General features: G+C 53.8%; 1 protein-coding gene across 6 annotated transcripts in view; it reads left to right on the forward strand.

Annotated features, from left to right (window-relative positions):
* The window catches only part of DMAP1 (DNA methyltransferase 1 associated protein 1), a 46,983-nt gene that overhangs the window by 13,240 nt on the left and 20,866 nt on the right, over positions 1-12,877 (forward strand). For all 6 annotated transcript variants that reach the window (XM_045027226.1, XM_045027228.1, XM_045027231.1 and 3 more), the window contains 3 exons: positions 6,902-7,060; positions 8,458-8,625; positions 10,195-10,380. In XM_045027226.1, the coding sequence (XP_044883161.1) occupies positions 6,902-7,060; positions 8,458-8,625; positions 10,195-10,380 (513 nt within the window). The remainder of the gene's footprint in view (positions 1-6,901; positions 7,061-8,457; positions 8,626-10,194; positions 10,381-12,877) is intronic.

The raw sequence follows: 12,877 nt of genomic DNA on the forward strand, positions 1-12,877 counted from the left end.
GTTAAAGACTAATTCCTGCATGTGCACAAGAGGCAACCTGAACTCTGGCGTTTCCTGACTTTGGAGGGCTGGACTTTGCAGCTTTCATAATATTCTTTTAATGCCGTTTTTGTGTGTGTAATTTCCTAGATTTTAAAGTCAAACTGAAGAAACAAATTTCGTGACCTGGCATCATATTGACCCCCACACCGGTCAGCAGCAGGTTGCAATCTTTAGACCCTCCACACACACCTCTGCCACTGGAGCTAAGAGAGTAACTGATAGAGGATGGCAACCTACTACTGCTACCTGGCCCAGCATTAGAGGGGGATAAAACCCTTTGCCACTGGGTTGCACAGATATTGCTGAGGGCAGAGGGCTGGCGAGACTCAGGATTGTTGGGTTCCATTCCAGGCTCTGGAGGGGAGTGTGCTCTAGTGGGTGCAGACTCCTTTGCCCATTTCCTCCCCAAGCTTGACCCCTTTTCCTGTCTCTCTTCCCCTTAAAGTCTTTTCATCACAGTCTCAGTCGCAGTTCCTCCTGCTTGGGCCCTCGTTTGATCTCTCTCCCTCCCTCCCACCAGGTTCTCCCTCCCCGCTTGCTTCCAGACCCCTCTCCTATCTCAGTGCCCCCCCCCGCTCGATTTCATGTCAGCCTTCTGAGCTCCATGCAAAACCCCCCCTAAGGAGCCAGGCAGCTGCATGGCCTGGGAACTGCCAGACTGGATCAGACCAGGGTCCATCCGGCCCAGTGTCCTTCTCCAACAGCGGCCGGTGCCAGACACTTCGGAGTTAAAAACCCGGCAGTGGGAGATTTATAGAATAGGCTGCTGCTGTTCTTTTAATTATTTATCATTTATACTGCAGCAGCACCGAGAGGCCAACCCAGTCAGGGCCCGATGGTGCTGAGTGCTGGGCAAAACGTGTCGTGACAGTCCCTGCCCCACAGGGAAGTTTTGTCCTGCTTCCTGCCGTTTAGTGGTCAGCTTATGCCATGAAACACAAGGGTTTCCCTCTCTGCCTTCTATCTGAGCTAAGGTGACTGGCCGCTCTCAGTACCCATGTATGGGTTTAATGGGTGTTAGGATCCTGCTAGGCTCTTATCAGCGAGAGCTGGTGGAGGTGGGTTTCACAGGTTGGTTCATTTGTTTGGTAAACAAGCTTTTCCTTTTTTCCATTTGAAATTTTCTGCCTTTCCCTTTACTTGAGCGTCTCCTCCTTCTTGCATTGTGAGAGGGCGTCAGGAGTGAACAGTGAAGTGGTGAAATTTGCAGATGATACAAAATTATTCAAGAGCTCATAAAACTGGAGGACAGGGCAACAAAACGGCAGATAAAATTCAACACTGATAAGTGCAAAGTGATGCCCATTGGAAAACGTCATCCCAACTATACATGTAAAATGATGGTTCTAAATTAGCTGTTACCTCTCAAGAAAGAGATTAATAGACTCTAGGACTGGAAGGGACCTCGAGAGGTCATTGAGTCCAGTCCCCTGCCCTCATGGCAGGACCAAATACTGTCTAGACCATCCCGGAAAGACATTTATCTAACCTGCTCTTAAATATCTCCAGAGATGGAGATTCCGCCACCTCCCTAGGCAGTTTATTCCAGTGTTTAACCACCCTGACAGATAGGAACTTTTTCCTAATGTCCAACCTAAACCTCCCTTGCTGCAGTTTAAGCCCGTTGCTGCTTGTTCTATCCTCAGAGGCTAAGGTGAACACGTTTTCTCCCTCCTCCTGATGACACCCTTTTAGATACCTGAAAACTGCTCTCATGTCCCCTCTCAGTCTTCTCTTTTCCAAACTAAACAAACCCAGTTCTTTCAGCCTCCTTCAGAGGTCATGTTCTCAAGACCTTTAATCCTTCTTGTTGCTCTTCTCTGGACCCCCTCCAATTTCTCCACATCTTTCTTGAAATGTGGTGCCCAGAACTGGACACAATACTCCAGCTGAGGCCTGACCAGCGCAGAGTAGAGCGGAAGAATGACTTCTCGTGTCTTGCTCACAACACACCTGTTAATGCATCCCAGAATCATGTTTGCTTTTTTTGCAACAGCATCACACTGTTGACTCATATTTAGCTTGTGATCCACTATAACCCCTAGATCCCTTTCTGCCGTACTCCTTCCTAGACAGTCTCTTCCCATTCTGTATGTGTGAAACTGATTGTTCCTTCCTAAGTGGATTTGTCTTTATTAAACTTCATCCTGTTTACCTCAGACCATTTCTCCAATTTGTCTAGATCATTTTGTATTATGACCTGATCCTCCAAAGCAGTTGCAATCCCTCCCAGTTTGGTATCATCTGCAAACTTAATAAGCGTCCTTTCTATGAGTAGGCAATGTGATGTGGCCGTTAAAAAAGCTAATGCGGTCTTGGGATGCATTAGGCGAGGTATTTCTAGTAGAGATAAGGAGGTGCTAGTTCCGTTATATAAGGCGTTGGTGAGACCTCATTTGGAGTATTGTGTGCAGTTTTGGTCTCCCATGTTTAAGAAGGATGAATTCAAACTGGAACGGGTACAAAGAAGGGCCACTAGAATGATCCGAGGAATGGAAGGCCTGTCGTATGAAAGGAGACTTGAGGAGCTCGGTTTGTTTTCCTTAACCAAAAGAAGGTTGAGAGGAGATATGATTGCACTCTTTAAATATATCAGAGGGATAAATACCAGGGAGGGAGAGGAATTATTTCAGCTCAGTGCTAATGTGGACATGAGGACAAACGGATATAAATTGTCAGTCAGGAAATTTAGGCTTGAAATTAGACAAAGGTTTCTAACCATCAGAGGAGTGCAATTCTGGAACAGCCTACCGAAGGAAACAGTGGGGGCGAAGGACCTCCATGACTTTAAGATTAAGCTGGATAAGTTTATGGAGGGGATGGTATGATAGGATAACGGGTTTAGTCAATAGGTCAATAACGTGCCACACTGGTAATTAGTACAAAGGGTCAATGTTGGGATATTGTTAGCCTTTTCCAGAGGGTCTGGCTGGAGAGTCTTGCCCACATGCTCGGGGTTCAGCTGATCGCCATATTTGGGGTCGGGAAGGAATTTTCCTCCAGGGTAGATTGGCAGTGGCCCTGGAGGTTTTTCGCCTTCCTCCGAAGCATGGGGCAGAGGTCGCTTGCTGGTGGATTATCTGCTACTTGAAGTCTTTAAATCATGATTTGGAGCATTCAACAGCAGAGTCAAGGGAGAGAATTAGTTCAGGAGTGGGTGGATCGGCTTATGTGGCCTGCATCTTGCAGGAGGTCAGACTAGATGATCATAATGGTCCCTTCTGATCTTGAATTCTATGATTCTATGATTCTATGCCAATATCTAAGTCCTTGATGAAGATATTGAACAGAGCCGATCCCAGAGCCGGTCTTGGAGTCACTGCGGATAGTTCTCTGAAAACTTCCCCTCAATGCACAGCAGCGGTCAAGAAGGCTAACAGAAGATTAGGAAAGGGATAGAAAATAAAACACAAAAAATCATAATACAGTACCATGATATAAATCCATGGTACGCTCATGCCTTGAATACTGTGTCTAGTACTGGTTGCACCATCTGAAAAAGGATATGGTGGAACTGGAAAAGTTTCAGAGAAAGGCAACAAAGATGATCAAGGGTGTGGAACGGCTTCCATGTGCGGAGAGACTAAAGGGATTAGGGCTGTTCATTTAGAAAAGAAGACAGCAAAGGGGGGATGTGATAGTTGTCTATAAAATCATGACTGGTGTGGAAAAAGTGGATAGAGAAGTGTCATTTACCCTTTCTCACAATACAAAAACCAGGGGATACCCAATGAAATTAATAGGGAGCAGGTATAGTACAAACAAGAAGTACTATTTCACATCACACAATTAATCTGTGGAACTCATTGCTATGGGATGTTGTGATAGTCAGAAGTATACCTGGATTCAAAAAAGAACTAGATAAATTCACGGAGGTTCCATCAGTGGGCATTAGCCAAGATGGTCAGGGATGCAACCCCATGCTCTGGAGACCCTGAACCTTTGACTGCCAGAAGCTGGGAACTGCTCTGTTCTATGTGCTTCCCCTGAAATCGTGGTACTGGTCACTGTCAGAGAGACAGGAAACTGGGCTAGATGGACCATTGGTCTGAGCTAGTGTGCCCATTCTTATGTTCTCATTCGTCTCCTCTCTGAGCTAATCGTTCGTAGCCTTTTCATCTACTCATTCTTGCTGCCCGCCTCTGAACCCCATCTCCTTTCGCTGTCTCTCTGTTGAGACAGGTGACCAGAAGTGGAGAGTGTTCCAGAGGAGCAGTAGCCCTAGTGGTTTCTGGGTCTGGAAGTGACCAAGACCTGAGTAATGTCCATGTCACAATCTTCTTGCCACGCAGTGAGGAGAGAGAGCCTTGTTCGCAGCTTCTACTGATTGGAACTCCAGGAGGAGCCAAAAATGCAGCAGGGCTCCAAGCTTGTGCTCCTTGTTCTGAGTGCAGATACAACCCCCTGAATTGACGGAGTGGATACAACGTCTGCCGTCTGGAGGGGCCGTTCCCATCTCATTTCAGTCCTGTCCACTCTGCCAGCCATCCAGCGCTCATCCAAGGCCAGCACTTGACAGACACTGCACTGTCTGGGCCTTTGAGAGATGAGAGCAGAGCGTTGTCAGCCTGTTTCTGTGCTACAGCCCAGGCCTTCTCCCTGCCTCCTCTGGACGCTCCCTTTGTGAAAAGGCGTGAAGGACGCCAGGTGAGAGAGCTCCTGGGGAAAGGATCATCCTCTTGGACCTCTCTGGGAGGCACACATGATCTACTGGAGCACAAGTCTGGCAGGGCATGCCATGGGCAGCGCACCAGCGTCCCCGTACGGTCATGGGTGTTGGGACTGCTAACAAATATCAGATCAGCACATGGACACCTGTGCCAGGATGGCCACCAGTCATCAAGACCTGGGCGGTCTCTGTGCCTCTCCCAGGTCTAAAGCCAAAAGAAAAGGAGGTCAGGGAAATGTGAGGAAGGGTCCAGGGGCTGTCAGCTCTGCCCTGCCAGCACCTTTCTGCAGGACTGGGGTACTTCTGTGGCCCCATCCCCATAATATTTGGGCACCTCACAGTCTTAAATGTATTTCTCCTCTCAGCACCGCCGGGAGACAGGGCAGCAGACGGGGCACTGAGGCATGGACAGCCCGAGTGACTGGCCCAGGGTCACACGGGAAGTCTGGCAGAGCAGGGACTTGAACCCGCATCTCCTACGTTGGCGCCCTGCCCGTTGGCCATCCACATTTGGAAAGGGTTTAGTGATTGGGCAGCCGCTGGCAGGGCCGTCGAGCCGATTCACAAGGTGACCTCTGGGTACCAACAGGCGACCTTTGAGATGAGAGGCCCGAGGGCCCATTCCGAAATTGGTGAGCCAGCCAATCTCTTCTCCTCCGTTCCCCAGCCTGGTTCGGATTGGTAGTGCTGACCCATTCCCAGCCCCTGTATCCTTTAGACTCACGTAAACGATCCCACTGTCTGGGTGTCCCGTGAGCCGTCTGAGGCAGTGCTCTCGCCCTGATTTCCATGGTTAAGAGATGCTTCCTGAGTGCAGTGAGGTTTGCCCAGGGCCTGGCCAGCTGACAGGCTGCCTCCCTGTGCCCAGGCAGACCCGTCACCCGTGAACCGAAGGGGCTGCCCCTCCGAGATGCTGCTCCGAGGTGTCTGGAGCTGGGACAGACACTCTGTGTGCTTGGCCTGGGGCTTGACAGGGGATCTGGGCTTCCCGGGGTGAGTGTGCTGCTCAGGTGCCCGGTGCTGGGGGCCTATTAAAATGTGTTGGGGGGTATTTTTGTGAAGGTGAGAAGTTGCCATCTGGACTCGGGGGGTGGGCGTGTAGGGGGGAGGGGGTTAAGGGAGCAGCCCTTTCCCCAGGACGCAGGCTGTACTCTCACCCCGTTGCGTTACCAGGTGTTGTGACTTCAGCCGGCTCTTCTGCTGCTCTCTGAGCATCCGCGTGATGCCAATGATGGGCTGGCGTCCAGCGTCCAGCCCTGTCAAAGCAGGCTGGGGGCTGAGCCCGGTGTTGGCTTTGTGCTCCCGCCCTGACGGCGTTTGGGGACTCGGGAGTGAGGACCCGCTGTCCGCGCGCAACGTGCCGGTGATGGTGGGGAAGAGAGCAGGTGGCGGCTGGGTTGGTGGCCCTTAGCTGCACCACATCCAACCTTCGGGGGGAATACAGGGCCAGGTGCTGGCTGTAGGAGGGGCTCACAGTCTGCTGGGGGATGTATGACTGCATAGGAGGCTTCCTTGTTTGCTAGGTCACAGTTAATGCCCAGGTGCTGCTGCTGGAGGGGAGGACGGACTGGGCTGGAAGGGCTTTGTGGAACGGGGAGGAGGGTAGCTGCAAACACAAGGTGTTTGCTTGCAGCCTGTCCTGAGTCAGGGCTTCCAGGCTAGGGCCCGGTGACCACTGCCTGGCCATGTCGTTCCCTCTCGGAGAGCAGCTGCTTCGCCTGAGAGGAGAACGATCCCCAGAACATAATGTATCTCGGAGAGGTCCCTCTTGGTTGTACACCTCCCCTTGGCTGGGGGCTGGTGGAAGTGAGACCACACTGGGAGGCCCGGCCAGGTCTTCTGGACCTCTTGGTGCTTGGATACCGTGGCAGTGGGCACATTGGAAATGCACAGGGATAATTACCAAATAAACCCTGGCGGGCCGGGGACGGAGGACCCCACGTGACCCCTTCCACTTGGCCCCATAGCTCCATCGTGGCAGTGGCTGCCTCGGGCATGGGGCATGTGAGTGTTCACAGGAGGTGCAGTTGGGTGGGTAAGGGGACCAGACTTATGACCCCCTTGCCCGTCTGTGCCCAGTGGTTTTGGTTTGCTCCGTCTCTGCTGCCTGTAGGGCAGTTCAAGAGAGGCCCCAGCTACTGGGGGGGCAGCCCGACGAGTGAGCCACCTCCCCTCTTGCTCCCTGTGCAGACGGTGCAGGTTCCTGTGTACTCGGAGCAGGAGTATCAGCTGTACCTGCATGACGACGCCTGGACCAAGGCGGAGACGGATCACCTCTTCGACCTCTCCCGCAGGTTCGACCTGCGCTTCGTGGTGATCCATGACCGCTACGACCACCAGCAGTTCAAGGTGAGCGCCGGGAACGTGCAGCCGGGAGGAGCAAATTACCCTTTGTATCAACTTAATTAGGGGAAAAGAATGAATTATTGGCAGGGAGGAATATTGAATTTCCAGCACAGGGTATTACTGCTCGTTTTGTGTATAATTAAATCCGCCACAACTCACGTCAGTTCCCTGTTGCATTTTATTGGGAAGTCAGAATCCCTTGAGAAAATTGTCCCTGCCAGGAAAACAACTCACCAGGCACTGAAAGAGAGGCAGGCTGAGCTAGTGGGGAGTGCAGAGGCCTGGAGGTCAGGGCTCCTGGCTTCGAGTGTCACCTCTGGGCGGGAAGATCGTCTAGTGTTCCGTGAATGACCAGCATCCTGGGTCTTCTCCGGCGATTGCTGCTGACTTGTGCCGTGACCTTGCCCGAGTCTTTGTCAGGCCTGTGAAGAAGGAGCAAGTCACCGAGCTGAGACTAGAACCCCGGTGCCCTGACTCTTAGCCCTCTCCACTGACTGCTAGCCCAGCCCGTTTCCCTGTGGGGTAGGGAGCGTTCTGGGGGAACGGAGTCACTGCCTGGTTCTGAAGCTTGTAACAGCCTGGGAGATGCTCTGCGGAGGGGCGCGGTAGCAGGACAGAGTATTCGCTTTATAACAAAGCACAAAGGGTGGTTGAGGCAGCCCGGGCTCTCCTTGCCCCGGTTCCAGCCAGGCAGGGGAACCCAGGGGAACTGGTGCATCTTGCACCCCTGTGGTATGTTCCGTTCAGACCTCGTTCGGTACAGTGCAGCGCAGAGAGTGAATCACTAGCACTCTTTGTCACGGGGCCCCAGGGCATTTGTCACGTGCTGCGTGTGAAATCCAGGCCTGCGGCTGGGAGCTCAGACACCAGGCCCCATTGTCTGAGAACAGCTCTCTCTTGTGGGCCACCAGGAGGAAGCTTTGGGTCCCTCTTGTGCCGGCAGGAGAGAGAAACAGCAGCGTGACAGGGATAACACTGGCGACATAGGGCTATAGCACCTACCTGGAGGATCTGAAAGCACGTTATAAAGGAGGGACAGTATCCTCGTCTCATGTTAGAGATAGGGAAACTGAGGCATGGTACAGGCGCTCTCCCAGTCACACCATGAGTCAGTGACTGTCAAGGCTGGAACCCAGGTCTCTTCACTTCCAGTCCTTTTCTGTAACCCTGAGACATAGCAGTGGCAGGTATGTAGTGAAGGGTGCTTAGAGCAGCGGGTGGGAATCTGCGCAGACCCTCCCAGAAACTGGGCCAGTCAGGAGGGACAGGCCTCTCCACTCTCTGCCATTCCTTCTCCCTAGCCTTGCCTCTGGAGGCGCGGTCTCCTTCCCCCAAGGGCTGGGAGCCAGGTTTCCTTCAGCCCTCTGGTACCGTTGTCCGTTTTGCGGGGTATTCCACAGAAAAGGTCAGTGGAGGACCTGAAGGAACGGTACTACCACATCTGCGCCAAGCTGGCCAACATCCGTGCGGCTCCGGGCACCGACCTGAAAATCCCCGTCTTTGACGCCGGCCACGAGAGACGTAGGAAGGAGCAGCTGGAGAGGCTGTACAACAGGACTCCGGAGCAGGTAACTCAGCGGGAGTGCGGGAAGGCAGCCGGGCCTCCCCTGCCCAGACTGTCTCCACTGTCAATCTGTCACGGAGTGTGGGGGAGTCAGGGCCCTGCACCCCCACTTCCTGCGATTCCCCGGGACTCTCAGCCGGCCAGTAACACAGAAGGGTTATTAGCCGACAGGAACACAGTCCCAAGCAGAGCTTGTAGGTACAACCAGGACCCCTCAGCCGGGTCCCTCTGGAGGGAGAGGATCTTAGACCCCAGACTTGGGGTTCCTGCCTCTTCCCAGCCAGCCCCAGACTGAAACCAAAACCCCTCCAGCAGGATCTCCCCCTCTCCCCTTGCTTGACTCACCCACCCCCCTTCCTGGCTCAGGTACCGTCCCTCACCTAAAGTCCCGCCCTGCTCTCCCATCCCCCATGCAGACAGTTCCAGGTCAATCCACCCCGCTCCCTGCTGCGTCTCACAATCGCACTTCCCCAGCGCAGCCCTGTAGGATTAGCACTTATCTGTATTACTGTAGCACCTGCAGGCCCCAGCCGTGGCTCAGGGTCCCGTTGTGCTAGGTGCAGCACAAACACAGCACAAAGCCCTCCGGGGCTTACAGTTTGTGTGTCTGACGAGTACCGGGTGGCTGCCCCAGACCGGCCGAGCACAGTGAGACCAGGATTTGGCAGAAGGTTGGGGGGCAGGGAGAGAAGCAGGGTTATGATCTCTAGCAGCAGCTTCTTTGGGGCTCACCAGTTGAGAGTGGCTGCTCTAACCCCAGCGCGGGGTTCCAGCCTTTAGCACAGGTCATGGCCTGGGCCTTGTTTTCTTGGGACTAAGGGGTGAAATGTAGTGAGATCCCTGGCAGCCTCTGAACTCTCTCCAGGGGGTGCGTGTGCCAGGCTTCCCCCCAGCTGCCTCAGGCTTCTGGGGAGCGCGGGCAGTACCTAGCCATGACGGCAGCAGGCAGGAGCGCTGAATCCCGGGTTCTTTGGTCGGAGGGCCAGTCCTGCTGGAGTACACTGCGGGCTGTAATGTTGCACATGAGGCTCCGATCTTCCTCTTTGGCTAATGAATGGTAGCTAGGGGCAGGCGGTCCCAATGCTGCCAGGAGGGCTCTTCCGTGTTCCCAGGGAGCTGGGGAGAGAGCGCAATCCCCTCCAGTTAATCACCCGACTTCCTGCCCCTCGGTTTATCCCAGTCCTGCTGTGCTGCTAGTCTCCCGTGGCCCCCGGGCTTTGGATCTGTCACCCATCAGTGCAGGTAGCAGGAGTCATTGGGGTGATGCAGGGTGCTGTCCCCGCAGTACGTTTGTCCCCATGTTTGGCCAAGGAGCCCTATAGAACGTGTGTCACCGAGTTCTCTTCCTCAAGGCAAAACCAAGGGATCGGGTTTGTCCGGGCCCAGGGTGGGATCTAGCAGCCGCCTGCCGGAATTGCAGTGCTGGGTCCCTGGGCTGGGGGAGGCAAGGAAGCTATGACCTGGGTGCAGTGCAGGGCTGGCGTGGGTGCAGAGCTGTCGTCGGTAGGGGGCCCCCTCGCCTTGCTTTGCCGCCTGGGCTGCGCTCACTGCCTTTCCTCGCTCTGGCCGGCAGGTGGCAGAAGAGGAGTATCTGATCCAGGAGCTGCGGAAAATTGAAGCCAGGAAGAAAGAGAGAGAGAAGAGAACCCAAGACCTGCAGAAACTCATCACCGCTGCCGACACCACCACCGAGCAGAGGCGAGCGGAGCGCAAGGCTCCCAAGAAGAAGCTGCCCCAGAAGAAAGAGACAGAGAAGCCTGTAAACATTTCTTGTCTTTGCTGTCCCTGGGTAACATTTATTCCCTGAGTTCTCTTCCCAGGACTGGTCCTGTCCTGCCAGTGCCAGGTGTGGGCTTCAGCTGGGGCAGGGGAGGCTGCTCTCTGGACCCAAAGATGGGTATGTTTTCGGTAGCAATGTGGTCTAGAAACTAGGGAGCCCAGATTTGTGGGTTTCAGTCCAGCTCTGCCATTGACCCGCTCTGTGGCTTTGGGCAGTTGGCTCCCCCTCTTTGTGCCTTAGTTTCCCCAGGTAAGATGGGGGTGATGCTCCTTACTCTCCTCCCAGGAGGGGCCCTGACGCTGACTCAGTTTCATGGTTGTGAAGTGCTAGGGGTTATTTGAACTATGAAATCGCACTGAACGGATGGTGCCAGCTAGCCGAGCCACCCGATCGCTGGGAATCGGTGCTCCACTGCATTTTGAGCAGTGGGCACGTTGTGCTGCTGTCCGCAGCCACGACTGTTCTCATCTAGCTGAAGCAGGGTGGGTGGAGGGAGGAGAAGGGCACTGCTGGCTGTTGTTGCTTCATGGTGCTTGCCCAGCTACTCACCAGGCACCTTCCAAAAGGGGTCTCTGGGCCATGAATAAAGTGACCCAAAAAGCCAGGGCACTGTGGTGTGAGCTTCCCTTGGCTGGCAGAGCACAGCCGCCCACTGTCTGAGCATCCTGCGTTCTAGGGGAGAGAACCCAGAAGTGGTGGGAGCAGAACAGGGCTGGTGTTTAAAGCTCCCAGCTGGTTTGGTCTGCGTCCCCCTGAGTGGCGGCTGTGGGCTGGCGGCTGGCTGCATGTACGTCCCCAGGTACGTGCGGCAGGGCAGGCAGGGAGGCGGTTTCTGTTGTTACACAAGCGTCATTTCAACCATGACAGAGTCCATTAGGAGTCAATTACCAACTCTAGCAGGGAAACGTTAACAAAAATTGCATTTTAACTAAGAATTTGAATCGAGAGCTGCATCAGCATCATTCCAACAAAGGAAAATCATTTACCAAAGAGTCAATTGAGGTTGAAGCGTTTACAGCTTGTACAGGCGTGCGAGGCAGGAGAACCCCTTTAATTGCTTCTGCATTCAGCGCAGTCAGAGCTGACTCGGCTGAGCAAGAGCCCTGGTTTTCTCCCCGCTGCCCCAGGGGGCCTGGCTGAGGGCCGTGCTGTGTGAAATGGAGCAGGGCACGTTGTCTTGAGTGTGTTCTGGAAACTACAGGTCCCCCGCCCCCACTGTGTTCCTACCAGAACCGATGGTGTAGGCTGCACCTACCAGAGATTAAAGTGGCTGGTACAACTTGATGGGTTTGTTTGGCCTCCCCTGTATTTAGAAATGACAGTGCCTGGGGCCTTTAGGGATTGATTATTTGGCCTGTGTCACCCAGGTATTGGGTCAAATAGTCCCTGCTCCGGGCTAGCTGTGAGTGCCGGTGCTGCCTGGCTGCCCGTTGTCTGTGCAGCACAGTGCTGGGCTGGCCAGGCAGGGCCAAGAGGTGAGATGCTTTGTACAGCACATGGCAGAGTTCTGACTCAGGTGGGGACTGTTAGCAGGAAACCCGGGGAGTTGAGTCGCTGTTCTTGTAGTCTCACTCCGGGAACAATAGGAACAGCAAACTGGAGAGCCTCTGAGAAATGACATTAGACAGCAGCGTGACTGATTGTGTGGCTGAAGCAGCCAGGACTTCGAGATGGCTTTTCCTCTGGGGGAGCCGCAGAGAGAGACGGTTGACAGGGAGAGCACAGAAACTATCAGATCATATCCTACAGGTGTATCTCCCATCGAGCCTTAGTGGGTCCCTTAGGGTTGTGTCGCACTTGTTCGCTCCAGAGGGCCTAGCAGATTGTATGTCTGGGGATCATGCAGCTGCTAGTGAAATGCAGTTGCCTCCAGCATAGAAATGTAGCTGCTGTCTGTGGAAGTGACTCAATACCCTGGTGACTTTCAGGGGAGAGAGGAGAGATTTCTCCAGGGGGAACTGAAGGGAAGTAGAATACAGCTCCGGAGCTTGTTACCTGGGCAGAAAGGGTGAAAGCCCAACATGAAAAGATCTTGCAGGTATTTTATTCCCACTAGTATCTTCAGGTTGGTGTAGCTGTCATTTAAAAAGTCTGTTCACCCAATGCTCTGATCAGTCGCACAGCATTCTGCAGGGTTGCACTTTAAAAAACACCCCCAACCAAACCTCTCCTGCCAAATCAGGTGCCCTGCTCGCCAGTGAGCAGCATCCACGCAATACAGGGAGGCAAGCTGTGGTCAGAGCGTGAGGAGGGAAAGGGAGAGGTGCGAAGGAATGACTGAATACATGGTAGGATGCAGGCCTCAATCAAGGAGAACAGTCCATATTATAGAGAGAGCCACATGAAGGTGCTCGGAGCTGTACAAATCATAGACTGCCTGGCTCTTGCCCCATAGGGCTCGCAGTGGAAAGGCCAGATCCTGTGAGTGCTGAGTGCCTTCAGCTGCTGAGCTGGGCCTTAAATTAGACCAAGGTAA

Source organism: Mauremys mutica, chromosome 8 (genome assembly GCF_020497125.1).
Source record: "Mauremys mutica isolate MM-2020 ecotype Southern chromosome 8, ASM2049712v1, whole genome shotgun sequence".
Classification (NCBI taxonomy): Eukaryota; Metazoa; Chordata; order Testudines; family Geoemydidae; genus Mauremys; species Mauremys mutica.